We start from the raw sequence: 17,042 nt of genomic DNA on the forward strand, positions 1-17,042 counted from the left end.
TAAGACGTGTGGGCGTGCAGCACTGACCGCTGTGGGAGAGCTGCACTCGCTGACAGACGGGCAGGTTTCTGAAGCCTCGGAGGAAGCCGAGCTTGTTGATTTCTGAGGGCAAGCGGAAGACAGAATACACAAAAACAGCAGAGGGGAAAGGGAGAGAAAAAGAGGGAGACAGAGGTGAGAGATGAGAAATGCAAAGGAAGGCAGCAAGAGTTGGAGAAAATATTAAGCTTTAGGAGGCGTGAGGTATTTTCCTCTCTGTGGGGATCTATAGACTGTAGCCTCAACTCAAAGTAAAGTTCAGTCGAGGCTACAGATCTTTAATACAGAAACAAAGATTGCATCAGTATGTGTTCTGTACATTCAGACCGTGAGAGCCTGAATAACTTTTTAGGTCTTGCGAGATTAAAATTCAACATTCACAACTGATAAAGCTCTATTGCAGCAGTTCAAAAAGTAAGAACAGAAGAGTCAGACTATCAAATTTTTCACAAGACTGGAGATTTATGTCTGGAATTTAAAATAAAAGTGTGATGTCAGGCCAACTTGAGCATGCAAGAGAATGAAGGTGTCGTTAAAAAGAGAATTTGATCTGCTGTAACAAAAAATGTGTGTGTGTGATCATCCGCCCTGCAGCACCAGCGCCTGAGGGAGGCATTAAATCCTTCTGTCCTGATCAAACTTTAAATCTGACTGTGGTTACCTGGCTGGTGATGTCAGAGGGCATGGGCGAAGGGGGCTTGGAATGGGCGTTGGGGTCCTGCGAGACGAAGCCCGAGTCGTGGGAGGAGACACTGCTGAGCCGATGCGCTCCTGCAGACGGCATCTGTAGAAGACTGTGAGCGGAATATTCCATTATTCAACACAGCCATGTGAAACAAGGAGGAGGTCGTTTCTGTATTCATGTATTTTGTACTGAAACGTGTTTTGGGAGTAATGAATGAAACATGATTCACAAAAATCCGTAAACGCAAAGGCTTGATTTAAAATTCAAAATGGCAAAACTCTTACAAATTCAAAGCATAATAATAAGAACCTCTGTGGGTTGTTGTTTTTTTTGTTGTTTTTTTTACCCCATTCCTTTGGCAAATTACAAGTTGTCTGCTTTCTTTCTGCTGTTTTTTCCAGTTGTTCATTCAAGATTTTCAATCAGTGTCACTTCTTTTTGTTTGTGACACATTTTAAAACCTGTCTTCAGCTTCTTGCTGTGCTTATGGACTCCACCCTTAGCAGAAAGCATCCAAATGTCAAATTAAGTATGACAAATAACATAAATCTCACTATATTACAACAATGATTCCCAAACTGTGGGCCGCGGATTCCAGGTGGGCAGTGAAAGGATGTTAAAATTGAATCATTAAGTTTAAAAACAGCAGCCAGTCTGCTTTGTGTGAGCCTGATCCTGTCAGATCCTAGAAGCTAAGCAGTGTGGGGCCTGGTTAGTCCTCGGATGGGAGACCTCTTCAGAACACCAGGGGCTGTTTATCTTTCTCCAGGTACAACTGGAGTTGCGTCGGGGAAGGGCATCCGGTGTAAAACGTGTGCCAAATACCAATGCGGATCTGACTACATCCGCTGTGGCTCCCCCTTACAAATGGGAGCAGCTGAAAGGACAACAACAACTAAATTAAAAAAAAAAAACAGATTTTTAATTTTGTAATAAAGTTTAAAATTAACTAAACATACTTATGGTAATTTTTTTCAATGCAATCAGAAGTAATCAAGCAAAGCCATGTGATTTAAATGATCTATTAAATATTCATTTATGTGAATACATCACACATTTGTTGAGTCGTCACATTAAAGGTCAACTCTGGCATTTTTCAGTCTTCAATCTATTTGTAGATGTTTTGGGATTCATCTTTTCACTCGGGACAAAAAGCTAAATTAATCAGTGAAATATTGATTTATAACACAAACACTCTCATGAGTTAACCTGCTACATAATACATTATGTGGGGCAACCTAGCAACACTATCAGTAAATCGCTTCTTTTTGCCACTGAACAGACAAAAGTGTCCAGTAGCATGGGGAGGATCCCTATGGAGGTAAATATTCACGTCTACCTCACTAAACACTAAGAAACTTTTTAAAATGACAAATTATACAGTTAGCCACTTACTTTAATAAGTTATCTTAAAAACTTTATTGTTCAAGCTGTTCACTCTACTGAGTGCCTTTCTTGATTCTGTATACAACTGGTGCAATGAGTGCCGGAAGTGCTACTGAATTTATTCATAGTCATGTTTGTCTTATTTTGACTGTAACTCATAAAATGATAAAAACAAGAAAATGGCTGAAGGGCTGAGTATTTGTTATAGGCACTGTACAAATAAAAAGTCTAAATACCACCAATAGCAGTGAGATGAGGAGGATTTGGTTCATCTCTTTCACTTATTGTATTTATGCTCGGAGCTTTGGATATAATCTGTCTGTGAGAAGCTGCCAGGAGCAAGAGATGAGAAGCAGCTGTTACTGACAGCTCTGCTGTGCACTAGAAGAGGAGATGCTTCTATCCCAAGACATCATTTCAATTTGTTTATATACTGCCAAATCACAGCAGGAGTCATCTTAAAGAGGATCCCACAGCCAATAACAACCTTTAAATGTTTTATGGCTTTGCTATAATGAGCTACAGAATTCAAAGATGCTTTTTCTACCCTCATTGGCCTCATTCTGGCCAATTCAGAATATCACAGTATTATTATTCATTTAAATATCACATGATAAATCATACAATCTGGACCATTTCATACAGATTGTGAGACTTTTTATGAGTGAAGGTTTCTGTCATTTTTAATCTAATTTTACAATTATACCAATTAATTGTAGACAGTGGATGGTGCCCAGCCTAAAGTGCATATTGCAGGTGCATTTAAGGAATGCCCAACCTTTTTTGTCTTTTTTTCTTTTGCTATTTACACGGTGCAAAATCTGAGCATAAAACAGGGGTGAGAGTGCAAAGGGGCTGTATGTTTCCTCTGAATTAGCCATGGTTGTTTTTTTGGGTACGACATGAAATAAACCAATCAGAGTGTCATCTGTCACTGGCATTAACAGTCGGTGTGAGGCAGGATTTAGAAAGTGGATTCAAGTGAGAGGTTTACTGGTGGTTAACAATTTTTCTCCATTCGTTTCAGCAGTGACCAGTCACCAGGGGCCTCATGTACAAAGACTAACGTAGACTTTCTACTAAAAGTTGGTGTACGCCAAAACCCTGAATCTGGCACAAGCACAAAAATATTCTGTTGTATGAAAGGGTGTGTAGCCATGAATTCACGCACGTTCCGTTTGTACATCCCACTGAACGTGGGATTGAGTGTAGAACCAAACTCCTTCCTGGCCACAACCCATTTAAATATGCAATTTCATGTAAATAAGCCCTTTGAGCAGGGATTCCCCATGACGTCACATCTGACAACATTCATTCACCTTCTACCGCTTAGTCCAATTAAGGGTCGCGGGGGGCTGGAGCCTATTCCAGCAGTCATAGAGCGCGAGGCGGGGTACACCCAGGACAGGACGCCAGTCTGTCGCAGGGCCACAAATAAACAAACACAGACACACCCACACACACACCTAAGGACAATTTGAAAGATTCCAATCCACCTAACCCGCATGTCTTTGGATGTGGGAGGAAACCGGAGCACCTGGAGGAAACCCACGCACAGGGAGAACATGCAAACTCTACACAGAAAGGCCACGAGAATTGAACCCACGACCTCCTCGCTGTGAGGCAACAGTGCTAACCACTAAGCCACCGTGCTGCCCACATCTGACAACATGAACACAAAAAATAAATTATATTATAAATGACTGGAAATTACATGGAGACATGCAGGGACAGTGTTTTAGTAGTTTATTCAGTACGCTGTTAAACGGATTATTAAGCAAAAATTAAAAAAGACATTAATAATAATAATAAAAAACATATTTGAATGCGCACATGCCCAAATGTGTCTGCGCTGGTTTTCGTTCGGACCAATTACACGAATACACTATTTAAATACAAGCCCCCCCCCCCCCACCAACCCATCACGCACCATGCAGCCTCCACATATGATTTGAACATTCATCCTTTGATGGCGCCTTTATAGCAAAATGTGTACAGTTAACAGCTGAAATACATTTGGGAAACCAGCTCTTGCTGCAAAGTGTTCTGTAATGTTGGAATGTACCTGATGACATTTGGAAGGTTGACTGGCACACTCATGACCGATCAGCCAGCTCACACTGGAATGATCCTGAGGCCAGGATACCCAGCGTGGTCAGCACCTTTGTGCGTACAGACAACCCCTGGCTCGTCACCATATTGCGCTCTTGGCCGACCGCAGTTCTGTGCGCATCTCCAGTCACAGTGCCCTTGGTAATCAAAATCGGTTTATGAGCCAATTATCCTCTTTTGGAAGTAAATCCTCACATTCTCCGAATACACACTCACGGTAGACTGCACCATTTGCAAGGTCCTCTAACAACACTAATGCAGCCATTGTTATGCATCACTTTGCGCGTGCTTTTATATCCATCCATATACTTGCAAACGTGGGTGCGTTAATTGTTCATCAGTGTGTCTCTCATGTGCACATCACTCTGGTGACTACTTGTTTTCACACTATTAATGGCTCCATGCATCACCTGTACATGTCAGAGATGGCAAAATAGCTGTAGAAAGGTGCGTACAGCAGCCAGGATTTTTCCATGATGCACCGCATATTTCCATGTTGAAGTCACTTTTGATACATCTGCACGTGGACGTGGAGACGGGCGTATGCCCCGTTTTTGTGCGTACGCGCGCTTTGTACATGAGACCCCAGAGCTCCCTGAGGTGAAGCAGTGAAGCTGTAATGTGAAGTGCTGCACAGTCAGGTCCCTAAATATTTTGACAGTGACACAATTTTTGTAAGTTTGCCTCTGTACACCAACACAATGGAGTTGAACTTTCAACTTTAATTCAAGGGAAAAAGCTACAGAAATATCAGCTTAACCATTTTAGAATTACAGCTACTCCAAACATATTTACCATACAGTATTATACTGTTAGTATTTTGTATTAATTGGTGTAAATAAAGTCCAAGACACTGGCTTGGACTTGTATCCATCTCCTGACTTGTCTAAAGAAAACTGGTTGTTAAAGTAATGATTTGTAGTCACAATAATTTTTATACTGTCTTCAGATCTGTAAGTAACTTCTTAGGTGCAAATGTAGTTTAGATTTTATGACATTTCCTGTGACTCCACAGCGCCTGTACTCTGTCTGTCCTGTCTTAACATGTGCTCAATATTCTCTCATTACAGTGTACATCTGCTGATCTTATCATACAATAAATATAATTTAGGTCACCTCTGATGCATAACAGACACTTGAGCCAATAATGAACTTATCTGATCGTGAATAAACCAGCGCAAATCTTTGCTTACCGGTAATATCTTTATTATTACTGACAAATGTAACGATCACCAGCTCTAGTTGTCTTTTCTTTTTTGGTCTCAGATAAGTACCTGCACATGCTGCTCTTCCTGGAGCTGCTGCTGCTGGGAGAAGAGGGAGGGGTCTGATAGGACCAGCTGTAGTCGGAACCCTTCAGGTCCCGGATCACCTGGAGTAACAACATGATGTTGTGCAGATAGTTATTAGAGTCATGGGAACAAACTGTGATACCTGTTTTCCATTGTAAAAATATATATATTAACAATTTAATTTCATTATAAGGTAAACTAGAAAGCTGTGGTCAGGTTCACATACTGATCCCACCCCACGTACACTCTGCCTGCACTTATCAGCACCGGACACCTGCAACGGAGTAATATTAATATGACGGAGTATTATGAACACTGCAGGGAAAAGGAAAAAAAAATGAGCGAGAGGAGGGTGGAGACAAAAACAAAATATGTAATGATCTCTCTCTCTCTCACTTACACCTACAGTCAATTTAAAGTCACCAATTCACATAAGCTGCATGTGTTTGGAAGTGGGAGGAAACCAGAGCACCCAGAAGGAACCCACGTAGTAGATCCAGAACACAGTAAACCCAACACTTTTGCGCACAGCACACAGCTTTGTGCTGGTATTTCCTGCTGCTTAAATATCAGATTAGGGCCCTTAGTGTCTTAATGTGAATTAAGATGTTCTGTTACCTGCTCGCTGGCTGCTGGCAGTTTGTGCGGATCTTCAGTCAGCACCGTGAGGTCATCAACAATGGCCTGCAAATGTGTTATCTCTCCCAGCATGGCAATCTCTACATTCTGGGAGAAGAAAAAAGAGGCATTGAACTTGAGTTCTACATCAAAAAACAAATGAGAAGATGAGAATGCCCATGCACATTTGTTCCATCAAATGTGACGACACCATGCTTATAGAAATGGTTTTTCAGGGCAATGAGAAAGTCTTTATGGATGTGAAATTCTTAATGTAAATAGCAAAAAGCTAACGCGTATGGCTTTGATTTGTCCAATCGACAATTTGACAGGTGTGTGTTTTTTTTAAAGGCGATACCAAATTTGTTTCTCGCACTACCACTGTTAACCACTGAGTAAAACTCACATCAAGGTGTACTTTCCAAAGAGCTGTGGCGGCTCCAGAGGTTTTTTGTTTTGTTTTGGGGGCTAAGGGGAAGCATGTTTATTTTGCAGTGGAGTGACAGAATTTGTAGTAAATTTGTGTATATGGATTTTAAAGCACATTTCAACTTGTGTTCAAGGTCAGAGCTACTGTGATCACGAATCAAACCCAGATATACATATTGGTAACTCAACATCTTTTCCCACTGAGCCATATATATGCACTGGGCCAAATAAAACTTTTGACTTTGGCCTGTGACCTTGATTTTTAGCCAATGTTTTTCTTAAAATAATAATAATCATAATTGTGTACTTGGCTAACCCTGAAACATTCCACAAACTTTAGTCCAAATTGGTTCAAAACTCTGAGTTATTTTGTTCACACTGAGGTGGACAGGCGGGCAGATGTGATAAAAAACAATACCCCCACGTACAACAGGACCTATTTATTCAGAAAATGTGGGTGATGGTCAAAAACTGAGGCTAAAAACAGGATGTTGAATGGCAAATGTCAATGTTTTGCTGGAACTATGGCAGAACTACTGAGCTTCTATGGTTACACCCCATCAAACCCACAACTGAACTGGCTTCATCACAGAAACATCCAGTTCCCATAATGCATTAATGTTATGAATCCTGAATGTTCCTCACCACCACGGGCTGCAGTAAGTTGATGAATGCACAGTAGCGCCCTCTCTCTTCCAGGAGGGCTCTGCGCACAGCCTGCTTTTCCGTTTCCTCCATCAGCAGGTACAAGTCGCTGACATCCTGCATGGCACTGTTCAGCTGGGGGCGCAGGTTCCCCCGGCCTGCAGAACACAGTGCAGGGTGCAGACAGGAGGGAGTAACGGAAAGAAAAGACGAGTGGAGGGTTGAGTAAAAACAGACAAGAGAACATGACAGGAAAGGAAGGAGGTGAAGGTGATAATTAAGGATGGAATTGACGTGAAGAGAACACAGTGTACACAGTGAAGGAAAGAGGGGGGAAAGTAAAGAAAAAGAAAGATGATTACAACATTCACAATGATAAATTGTTGGTGCATGACAGGTCAATGTCCTGACAAATATTACACTCAAATGGTTTATGAACATGGAGGGGAAAAAATATCTTGATGACACGACATGATGCACAACAGCTGGTGGTGACTTGAAAGTCCTTAAATTAACGTGACAAGGACTCAGCTACAATGGAAAAGGTCATTTAGCATGTGAAGACAACATACCACAATGAAACTCAAAGACAAATAAAGAAGAAAAGATGTTGCTGAATATCTTATATGAGCCACATGCAAACAGACGATCCAAATCAGGCCACTTGCGTGTGGCGGCACACATGTAGCGTGCTGGTGTAACCCTTTTAATGATGGTAGTGACGGTCGTGAAAAATATCACATGCATTTCTAATTACATGTCATGGCAAAGCACAACAGACGTACCTAGAAGCTCTACAGCCAGAAAAAGAGCCAGTAACAGAGGAGGGAATGTGGGAATGAATAGGAAGAAGAGAGACAGAAGAACAGGCAACATTAGCCACATCAAATCACAACACTCTGCCTGTTTGCAAAGCCACACCCACTGGCATGAGTCCTGAGTAAGTTAAATGCACGTGACTGTAGGAGCGACGCAGCCAGAAAAAGTGCAGGGACCCCCAACCTTGGCCCTGGAGATCACCTGCCGTGCATGTTTTCCATGTCTACCTGCTGCAACCACACATGATTAGTCAAGTCTGATTTTTCCCAGCTCCTGATTGGCTGAGCACACCTGACTTAAGGTAATTAGTAGTGAAAGGGGCACTGGCTGGTCCTCGCCCCATCTGCTAGGGTGGAAAAGGAGACCAGCATAGAGTTATGGTAAAGAAAGACTAGAGAGCGCACTCACTATACTCTGCGTGCCGCCCTGTAAGCATGCCCGCCATTTTGGAAGTGGACAAAATATTAGTAACACACATTTAATATATATACTAATATATATAACTTAATATAAAAATCCCCTAACACCCCCACGACAACTCCACATTGACCCAGGACCTTTCATAAAATATATGAACATGTATATGTACTGGAATTTATTTTTCTTTCCTGTTCAGGTTCAAAAGGCACATCATTCCTGTTCTGTTATTTATCACAGGTGTGTAGAGATATTTACGAAAGGGACATTTTTCCTACCAAATTATTGACAAAAGGCGTATCCTTTTTCCTGTAGAGGTATTTACAGGAGGCATCTTCCCTGCTCAGTTATTTACAAAAAGAACATTTTCCAATAACAGGTATTTGTAAAAGTTACATCTTTCATGTTAGGGTTTTACAACACACATACATACTTTTTTCCAGGTCTGGGATACATATTTGGTTTTCCCTTTCATATGCACAATGAAACAGACAGCAAAACAACAGAAAAATAAAAGCCACTGAAATCTACTGGGCAAATGCAGCAAGTGCGAAGGAGTCACATTCAGTACATTTTCAAAGGCAAGGTAAATATTCATTTTCATACTTGTGATTCCACTTTGTTTTGCTTGATTTCTATCTATCTTTTTGTCCGCTTATGAAATGGCGACAAGGCAGCCTTGTCAGCACGATTTGATTGGTGCTTTGTATGTCACGTGACATGGATTATTCATCCCATTTGTGCAGTGTTGCACTTAGCGTGCAAATTTGGTTCCTTTTAGCATGCAAATTTGGTTCCATACATTTTGTACCATTGCACGCTGCGACAGCCACGCACACACACTAGACAGGGTGGCGTTTAACTAAATATGGTGGAGTTTATTGTGCTGACAGATGACGATTTGAACAAGCTAATTGATGGTGCTAATGCTTACAACACACACAAAAAAAAAACAAAAACAAATCCATATGCTGTAGCTGTCTGGAGGCATGAAGAGCTGTTAGGATAAAGAGGATGAATTTAAGATGAAAAGCTGGACAAATTTCTGACGTGATTTTTCGCTGGAGTGAGGAAAATGCAGACAGCAGTCTGTACACGAAGTCAGTGCACGGCATCACGGACTACATCGTCAGAATTTTCCAGTTTGACTGAGAACAATTTTGGACTCCTATTTTAAGTTTGTGTTGGACTGTTGACGTCAAAGCACCAGTGATGAACACCAAAATGTAAGTCCATTTTCTGTTAATTATAAATTAATAAAATATCAAATGACAAGGATCTACTTTCACAGTTATATAAAAGAAATAATGTTTTTTTTCATTCTTTCAATGGAACATTCGCCTCGTTGAATGAAACATTCCATCTTTCACCTCATGAAATATTCGTACCATTGAACTCATTAGCATTCATGATTTGTATAATGGAGAACAGTAATTAGCAGTGTTTCTCCGTTTCATTGGCTGAGAGCTTATGCACTGAGCGTTTCTGATTGGCTCACACAGATGAAAGCTGTTTATAGCACTGCCTGGTTCCCTCCTCCTCTGTGCTCATTTTTTCCTTCACCAACAAAATTGTTAGAGAGAATTCATATCCTAAAAGGCAAGAACATATTCAATTTTCAAGGTCATGCATCAAAGGTCAAAGTTAGGAAAAATTCCTATCCTTTTTGATCCAGATTGGATCTGGATTACAGATTTTGTGGCCATTGAAATCTCCATTTAATGTATATTTTACATTCTATCGTAATCAAACGTGCCCCAATCACACTCATATTTGAAAGTGAGGTGCAGACTGGCACTCACTATCACCTGACGAGGTTTGATCCAGATCTGATCTGGATTACAGATTTTGTGGCCACTGAAATTCCCATTTAATGTACGAGGTCTCTTAGATAAGAAACCGACACTTTTATTTTTTTTTAACTATATGGATTTGAATGACATGCGATTGCACCAATCATGCTTGAACCCTCGTGCACATGCGTGAGTTTTTTCACGCGTGTCGGTGACGTCATTTCCCTGTGGGCAGGCCTTCAGTGAGATGTGGTCCCGCCCTCTCGGCTGAATTCCTTTGTTTCACACGCTGCTCGAGACGGCGCGCATTGCTTTCTCAAAATTTTTTCTGGATCTGTGAGGAATATCCGAGTGGACACTATTCGAGAAATTAAGCTGGTTTTCGGTGAAAAGTTTAACGGCTGATGAGAGATTATGGGGTTAGCTGTAAGCACTTCCCACGGAGCGGGACGTCCTGCAGCGTTTCCAGGCGCTGTCGTCGGCCTGTTTCGACCTGAAAACATCTTAATTTAAGGCTTAATTCACCCAGGACATCGTGAGAGAACAGAGAAGATTCAGAAGAGGCCGGCATGAGGACTTTATGCGGAAATTCCACTGTTTAAGGACATTTTTTAATGAAAGACGTGCGCGCAAATTCGCCGAGTCGTTTCCGTGACGACTCGGCAAATCTGTGTGCGCCGCGACAGGAAAAACACCTCCGTGTTGAAAACCATTTGTAAAATTCAGGAGGCTTTTGATGGCTTTCAACAAGTGAGTAACTGAGAAATTGTTTAACAGCTGGGCATGTTCCAACTTGCCCGTTAAGGTTTCCAACGGAGGTGTTTTTCCTGTCGTGACCCCCCGCGGTCGGGTCCGGCCCGACATGCGACTCTGCCCGCACGTTCTTTCATTACAAAATGTCCGTTAACAATGGAATGTCCGAATAAACTCCTCATGCCGACTTCTTCTGAAAGTTCTCTGTTCTCTGACGACTTACTGGGTCAACAGAGCCTGAAATGTGGAAGTTTTCAACTTGAAACGGCGAGACGCTGCCGCCTCGAAGTGCAGATCGCCGTCAGGCGCCGTGGGCCGTCCTTAAAGCGACACTACCAGACCAAAATCTCTCATCAGCCGTTAAAATTTTTACCGAAAACCAGCTGAATTTATTGAATGGTGTCCACTCAGTTGTGCCTTACAGTTTTGAAAAAATTTTGATCAAACAAAGCAGCAGTCTCTGAGCCATTCCTAAACAATGAAAAAAATCGACGAGAGGGTGGGCGACTCCTCACTCAAAGACTGCCCACAGGCGAATGACGTAACCGACAGGCGTGAAAAAACTCTCGCATGCCCACGAGGGTTCAAGCATGTCTGATGTGATCACACGTGATTCAAATCCATATGGTTTTTGAAAAAAATAATAAGGTCGGATACTTTTCTAATAGACCTCGTATATTTTAAATGATATCTTAGTCAAACATCCCCCAATGGCAAATGTGGTAAATGGACTGCATTTATGTAGCGCTTTTCCATCTGCAGCAGACTCTCAAAGCACTTTACAATAATGCCTGACATTCACCCTGATGTCAGGGTGCTGCCATACAAGGCGCTCACTGCACACCGGGAGCAACTAGGGGATTAAGGACCTTGACCAATTTTGATTTGATTTTCTGGTCAGGCTGGGATTTGAACCGAGGATCCTCTGGTCTCAAGCCCAACGTTTAACCGCTAGACCTTCACCTCCCCAGTCACTCTCATATTTGAAAGTGAGGTGCAGACTGGCACTCACTATTGCCTGACAAAATTTGATTTGGTGTCGCAGACTGAACGGTCCCCCCTAAAAATTGGTCTGCCCTGCCTCCACTGCGCATGCATCATTTCGGATCTCAGCAACTCGTATGAGACAAAGTCTCTTCGCCCAAAGTGATCAAATGGATTAATGTGATTATTAACCATCAGATGACAAGGTAAAACCTTTTAAATCATTCTAAAGTCAGTTTTAAGCAGAAATGAGGCAGTTTTAAGCAGAAAGGAGGTGATACTCTGTGACGTTTTGAAATGATTTCAGCACGGTTCAAGATGGCACCGCTGTGTATGGTTCGCCGTCTGCCTCGTCTGTTTTTACTGATATTTTTATGGAGTACTCTGTTTGTCACATCTTTTGCCTCAGCGCAATATGTTTATGATAGAGAAACGCTGCTAAATATCCATGACGCGGTTGTTAGACATTCTTTCTTTGATTATAAGGGATATTCAAAGACGCCACCACCTCTCCTGGCGTCTGTGCCAGTATACCTACACCGGCTTGTCACAGCGTTTCCACGCAACAAGCGCCACAGGCGGCGTGGGAAAAGAGGTGGTTTCCATGTGAAAGTCAAGTCCTACCTGGCTTCTGCAGATGAACGTGCTCCCCGCTGCCCAGCGTCTGGATACTGTGTGGATTTACAAGTCCATATCAGCTACCGATGGCTCTTACAGACTGCTCCTGGGACCAGCTGCACACTTCCGCGTTGGCGTTACGCTAAGATCCAGAGACGGGGCGGTGTACCGGGGAATCTCCGCCCGCTCAGCCGCGCGGAGCAGCAAAACGAGTGCGCCATCTCCATACGAGGCGCACTAGTGAATACTAGGTCCCTTTCCAACAAGACTTTTATACTTAAGGATGTTATTTTAACACATAAGTTGGACCTACTTTTATTGACTGAGACCTGGGTAAAAGCTGGCAATAACAGCGCTTTTACTGAACTCCTCCCGGCTGGATACTCATTCTTCAGCGCACCACGGCTCTCAGGACGCGGTGGGGACGTGGCCACTCTCTTCAAACAGAGCTTCAGCTGTCATTTAGTTCCAATACAGCACTATTCTAGTTCTGAATTACAATCATGTATAATTAACTTTGCCTCTCCTGTGCTTTGCGTCGTCATATACCGCCCCCTAAATATAATAAGGATTTTATGACTGACTTTTCAGAGTTTTTATCAGATATAATGCCTAAGTATGACAATATACTCATCTGTGGGGACTTTAACATACATGTTTGTTGTGCCTCAAATCAGTTGGGCAATGAGTTCAAAAGCCTCTTGGACTCTTTTGGTCTATTACAATCAGTGCATGGCTCCACACATCAATTCGGTCATACACTAGACTTAGTCATTTCACATGGACTTTCCCTGGTTCTTAGTAATACAGCAGTTGCTCCTATCTCAGATCACCTTCCTGTTATTTTTGAATTTACAGCTCCTGTCAATATCCCCAGGCCCTCCATACCAGCCCGCTCCTGCCGCACCATCACCCCCTCGACTGTAGGGGACTTTGAGGCTGCTTTTAGAGACACTGCACTTTATTGCACACACTTTATTGGCCTCCTCCCTTAGTCCAGATGAGTTCATCTCATATTTTAATACCAAATCCAGGTCCACCAAACCCAAACCAGACCCCTGGCTCAATGACACCACCCATGCCTTACGCCGTCGCTGTAGACAGGCTGAGTGGAGATGGAGAAAGGACAGGCTTCAGGTGTTCTTGGAAATGCTACGGGATAGCCTTACAGAGTATCAGAATGCTGTGAAGGAGGCAAAAACCCAATATCTGTCAAGTATCATAGCCAATAGGTCTAACTGTCCGAGAGTGTTATTTGACACAATCAAGTCAGTTTTAAACCCACCCACCATATTGTCTGACATTTCGCAGGCTACATGTGAAAAATTTCTCAAGTTTTTTATAGAGAAAGTAGCCACTGTCAGACAGAATATTTTAAACTGTAACATGGTTTTTAATAGCCTTTAAACTCCACCTGAACCATCTGCTGTTTTTAATAGTTTTGAGCCGGTTACTCTGACACTCCTCACTGAGGTTGTCTAGAGCATTAAACCCAGTTACTGCTCATTGGACACTATTCCAGGAAAGGTTTTTAAAGAGGTTTTTAACACTGTGGGTCTGAGCTTGCTCTCTTTTATCAATAGCTGCCTCAGCTCTGGGACAGTTCCAGCCCATTTTAAACATGCTGTAGTTAGGCCTCTTATTAAAAAGCCCAACCTAGATCCCTCAGTTTTATCTAATTTTAGACCAGTATCAAACTTATCGTTTTTATCTAAGGTTTTAGAAAAAGTTGCTTTTAATCAGTTGCAATCGTTTTTAGAACACAACTCTGTTTTAGATAAATTTCAGTTGGATTCTAGATCTCGACATAGCACTGAGTCAGCTCTTTTAAAAGTACAAAATGACATTCTTTTATCGTTGGACTCTAAAAAACCTGTGCTGCTGGTGATGTTGGATCTAACAGCTGCGTTTGATACTGTGGACCACTCAATCCTCCTCACACGTCTGTCCCAGCAGGTTGGCCTCCAGGGGACTGTCTTGGAGTGGTTTCAGTCTTATTTGACCAAGAGGACTTTCAGGGTGATGGTTAATGACCTCTCCTCCTCCACAGTTCCTCTAACCACTGGTGTGCCCCAGGGCAGTATCCTCGGACCGCTCTTGTTCTCTTTGTACATGCTTCCACTGAGTTCAGTCATCACCAAACACAATCTTCAGTTTCATTTTTATGCCGATGACCTCCAGATTTATATGCCAGTTGTGCCTAATAATACAAGTGCTTTGGACTCCATACGTAACTTTTTTAAGGATATTAAGGACCAGGAAGCACAGCCACATCACTCCTGTACTTTACTCCCTGTACTGGCTTCCAGCCCGTTTTAGAGTTGATTTTAAACTGTTAATGTTTGTTTTTAAAGCTGTAAATGGCATTGCACCTTCTTATTTATGTGACCTGTTAAAAACACACAACCCTGTCAGAGCACATCGGTCTGCTGACCAAAACTTTCTGGAGGTTCCCAATTCCAGGTCCAAACAATGGGGTGACTGTTCTTTTGCAGTAGCAGGTCCTAACTTTTGGAATGCATTACCTCCTGAACTGAAGTCCATTAATAGCTTGCCTCTGTTTAAAGCTAAGTTAAAAACATACTTGTTCAGAGCAGCTTTTTGCACATAATTGCTTTGACACTTTTTTGTCTATTTTTATTCTATTTTGGATGCTCTTATTGTGTTTTATTGTGTTTTTCGTACTGTTCTTTTTATTTTATCTCTAGCTGGTGCTATTGGAAAGCACTTTGGTTCAGTGAAAACTGTTGTAAAGTGCTATAGAAATAAAACTTGATTGATTGATTGATGAACAACACACAGTGAATGCATCAGCTAGCAGCTTGTGTAGCTGTGGCGCTCTGATCGCTTTCTCCATCTTTTATGATGAAATAAAAATGAAAGTGTCAACATGGCAGCACGGTGGTTTAGTTTCACTGCAATAAGGTCGTGGGATCGCTTCTCACCCTTTCTGTGTGGAGTTTGCATGTTCTCCACATGTCTGTGTGGGTTTCTTCCCACAATCAAAACATGCTTATTTAGGCTCTGCTCCTTTCTCTGCCCCGACCAAGACAGAGTCTCTACATCTGGAGTTGGTCCACCAGGCGCCAAACTGTGGCTGCCCACTGCTCCTAGTGGTTGGATTGTCTAAGTCCAATTAGGATGGGTTAAATGCAGAGGGGGAAAAATGTTGCCAGGTTGACTTGTCATTTTGGATTCTGCTCTCTAGATGGCAACATTTCAATCTGAGCTGTTCTGAGCAGCAACAAGCAGCACTCATTAAAAGAAGCCATACAAAATCAGCACAGCTGCAAGTGTTCTGTCACAGGAGTTTGAGCCAAAGCCATGCAGATTTTCTCACCTTTCCTTGCTTTTTTTTGGAGTTTAATGGTATCTAAAGACTTCCTCTTGATTTCCTGACGAGACCGTTTGTATTCTGCAGAAGACAAGTACAAGCAGTAAATGTAGTGTTTGCTCTTCCACATAATGGTCACTGTAGTACATTTAGGAGTACTTTCTGACTGCTCACCTTTGGCGTGATCTTTGTCCAGCTGATTCGCTGTCTTCTTCCATTCCTCTATCCTGTCCTGGAGTGGCGTAACCAGGCCCTCCATAAGAGCGCTGCAGACAAAAGGGTTACTTGTAAATGCACAATAGGTGGAGATCGACATAATGGGAAAGATTGCAAAAAGAATAATAGGTCATACTTACTTTGTAAAGTGCCGTAATTTTGCCTCGATGCTACGGTGTCGCATGCACATCCTCGTCAGAGCCGAGCCGATGTCTCTGGTGGCCCCTAAGACAAAAGAACAACCTTGACATCAACAATCAAAAATATGGCTTCTGGCTTAGCAACATCTGATTTTCTGTGATGCAACAGAGCATTTTGAAAGGTCTAATTCTCTCCTGTCAGATGGATTTTATAACACACTTATGGAGAAGTACCCAGTCACAGCCACGAGGGGAAGCAGTGAGTTTTAAATCCAGAGGCCCAAAAATGTCCCCTTTGTTTGGGGAGAGCAAATCCAACCACACACTGTACTTTCTCTGTTTGATATTTTGAGATTGCGTGCAATTGTGGTTCCTCTGTCTGTAAATAACAGCCTTTGAATAGTTTACTGGACTTTCCTCTCTGCTGAAGTGTAATTAAATGGGGTCTTAAGCTGCAAAGCCCAGGCTGACCCACTGTGTCGCTGATGGTTTACGGGTCAGTCTAATATGTGATGGCACTCATCCTGTTGTAATCTGAGCTAATCTGAGGGTCACATCACACAAACACATAGTTTATGGCACGTCTCTCTTCACTCTCCATAAGTGGCACTTGCATATACACAAATGATTTTGGCTACTTATAAGCGAATAGTATAATTTAAAAATGGGAAGTTCAATATCATCAACCTGGGCTCTATTTGAAATGTTTTAGTGTTAATCTTTACAATGTTGACAATGATTTTAATCTGTACAGTCTTGATT

General features: G+C 42.2%; 1 protein-coding gene across 3 annotated transcripts in view; it reads right to left on the reverse strand.

Moving 5' to 3' along the window:
* mtss1la (MTSS I-BAR domain containing 2a) overlaps window positions 1–17,042 on the reverse strand; it is a 73,807-nt gene that overhangs the window by 10,684 nt on the left and 46,081 nt on the right. For 2 of the 3 annotated variants that reach the window (XM_034176993.1, XM_034176995.1), the window contains exons 4-12: window positions 16,281–16,365; window positions 16,099–16,190; window positions 15,931–16,005; window positions 7,992–8,000; window positions 7,207–7,364; window positions 6,133–6,240; window positions 5,497–5,594; window positions 701–833; window positions 28–102 (exon numbers count right to left, since the gene is read on the reverse strand). In XM_034176993.1, the coding sequence (XP_034032884.1) occupies window positions 28–102; window positions 701–833; window positions 5,497–5,594; window positions 6,133–6,240; window positions 7,207–7,364; window positions 7,992–8,000; window positions 15,931–16,005; window positions 16,099–16,190; window positions 16,281–16,365 (833 nt within the window). The remainder of the gene's footprint in view (window positions 1–27; window positions 103–700; window positions 834–5,496; window positions 5,595–6,132; window positions 6,241–7,206; window positions 7,365–7,991; window positions 8,001–15,930; window positions 16,006–16,098; window positions 16,191–16,280; window positions 16,366–17,042) is intronic. The other variant, XM_034176994.1, reaches the window with a different exon arrangement.

This window comes from Thalassophryne amazonica, chromosome 8, assembly GCF_902500255.1.
Source record: "Thalassophryne amazonica chromosome 8, fThaAma1.1, whole genome shotgun sequence".
Taxonomy (NCBI): Eukaryota; Metazoa; Chordata; class Actinopteri; order Batrachoidiformes; family Batrachoididae; genus Thalassophryne; species Thalassophryne amazonica.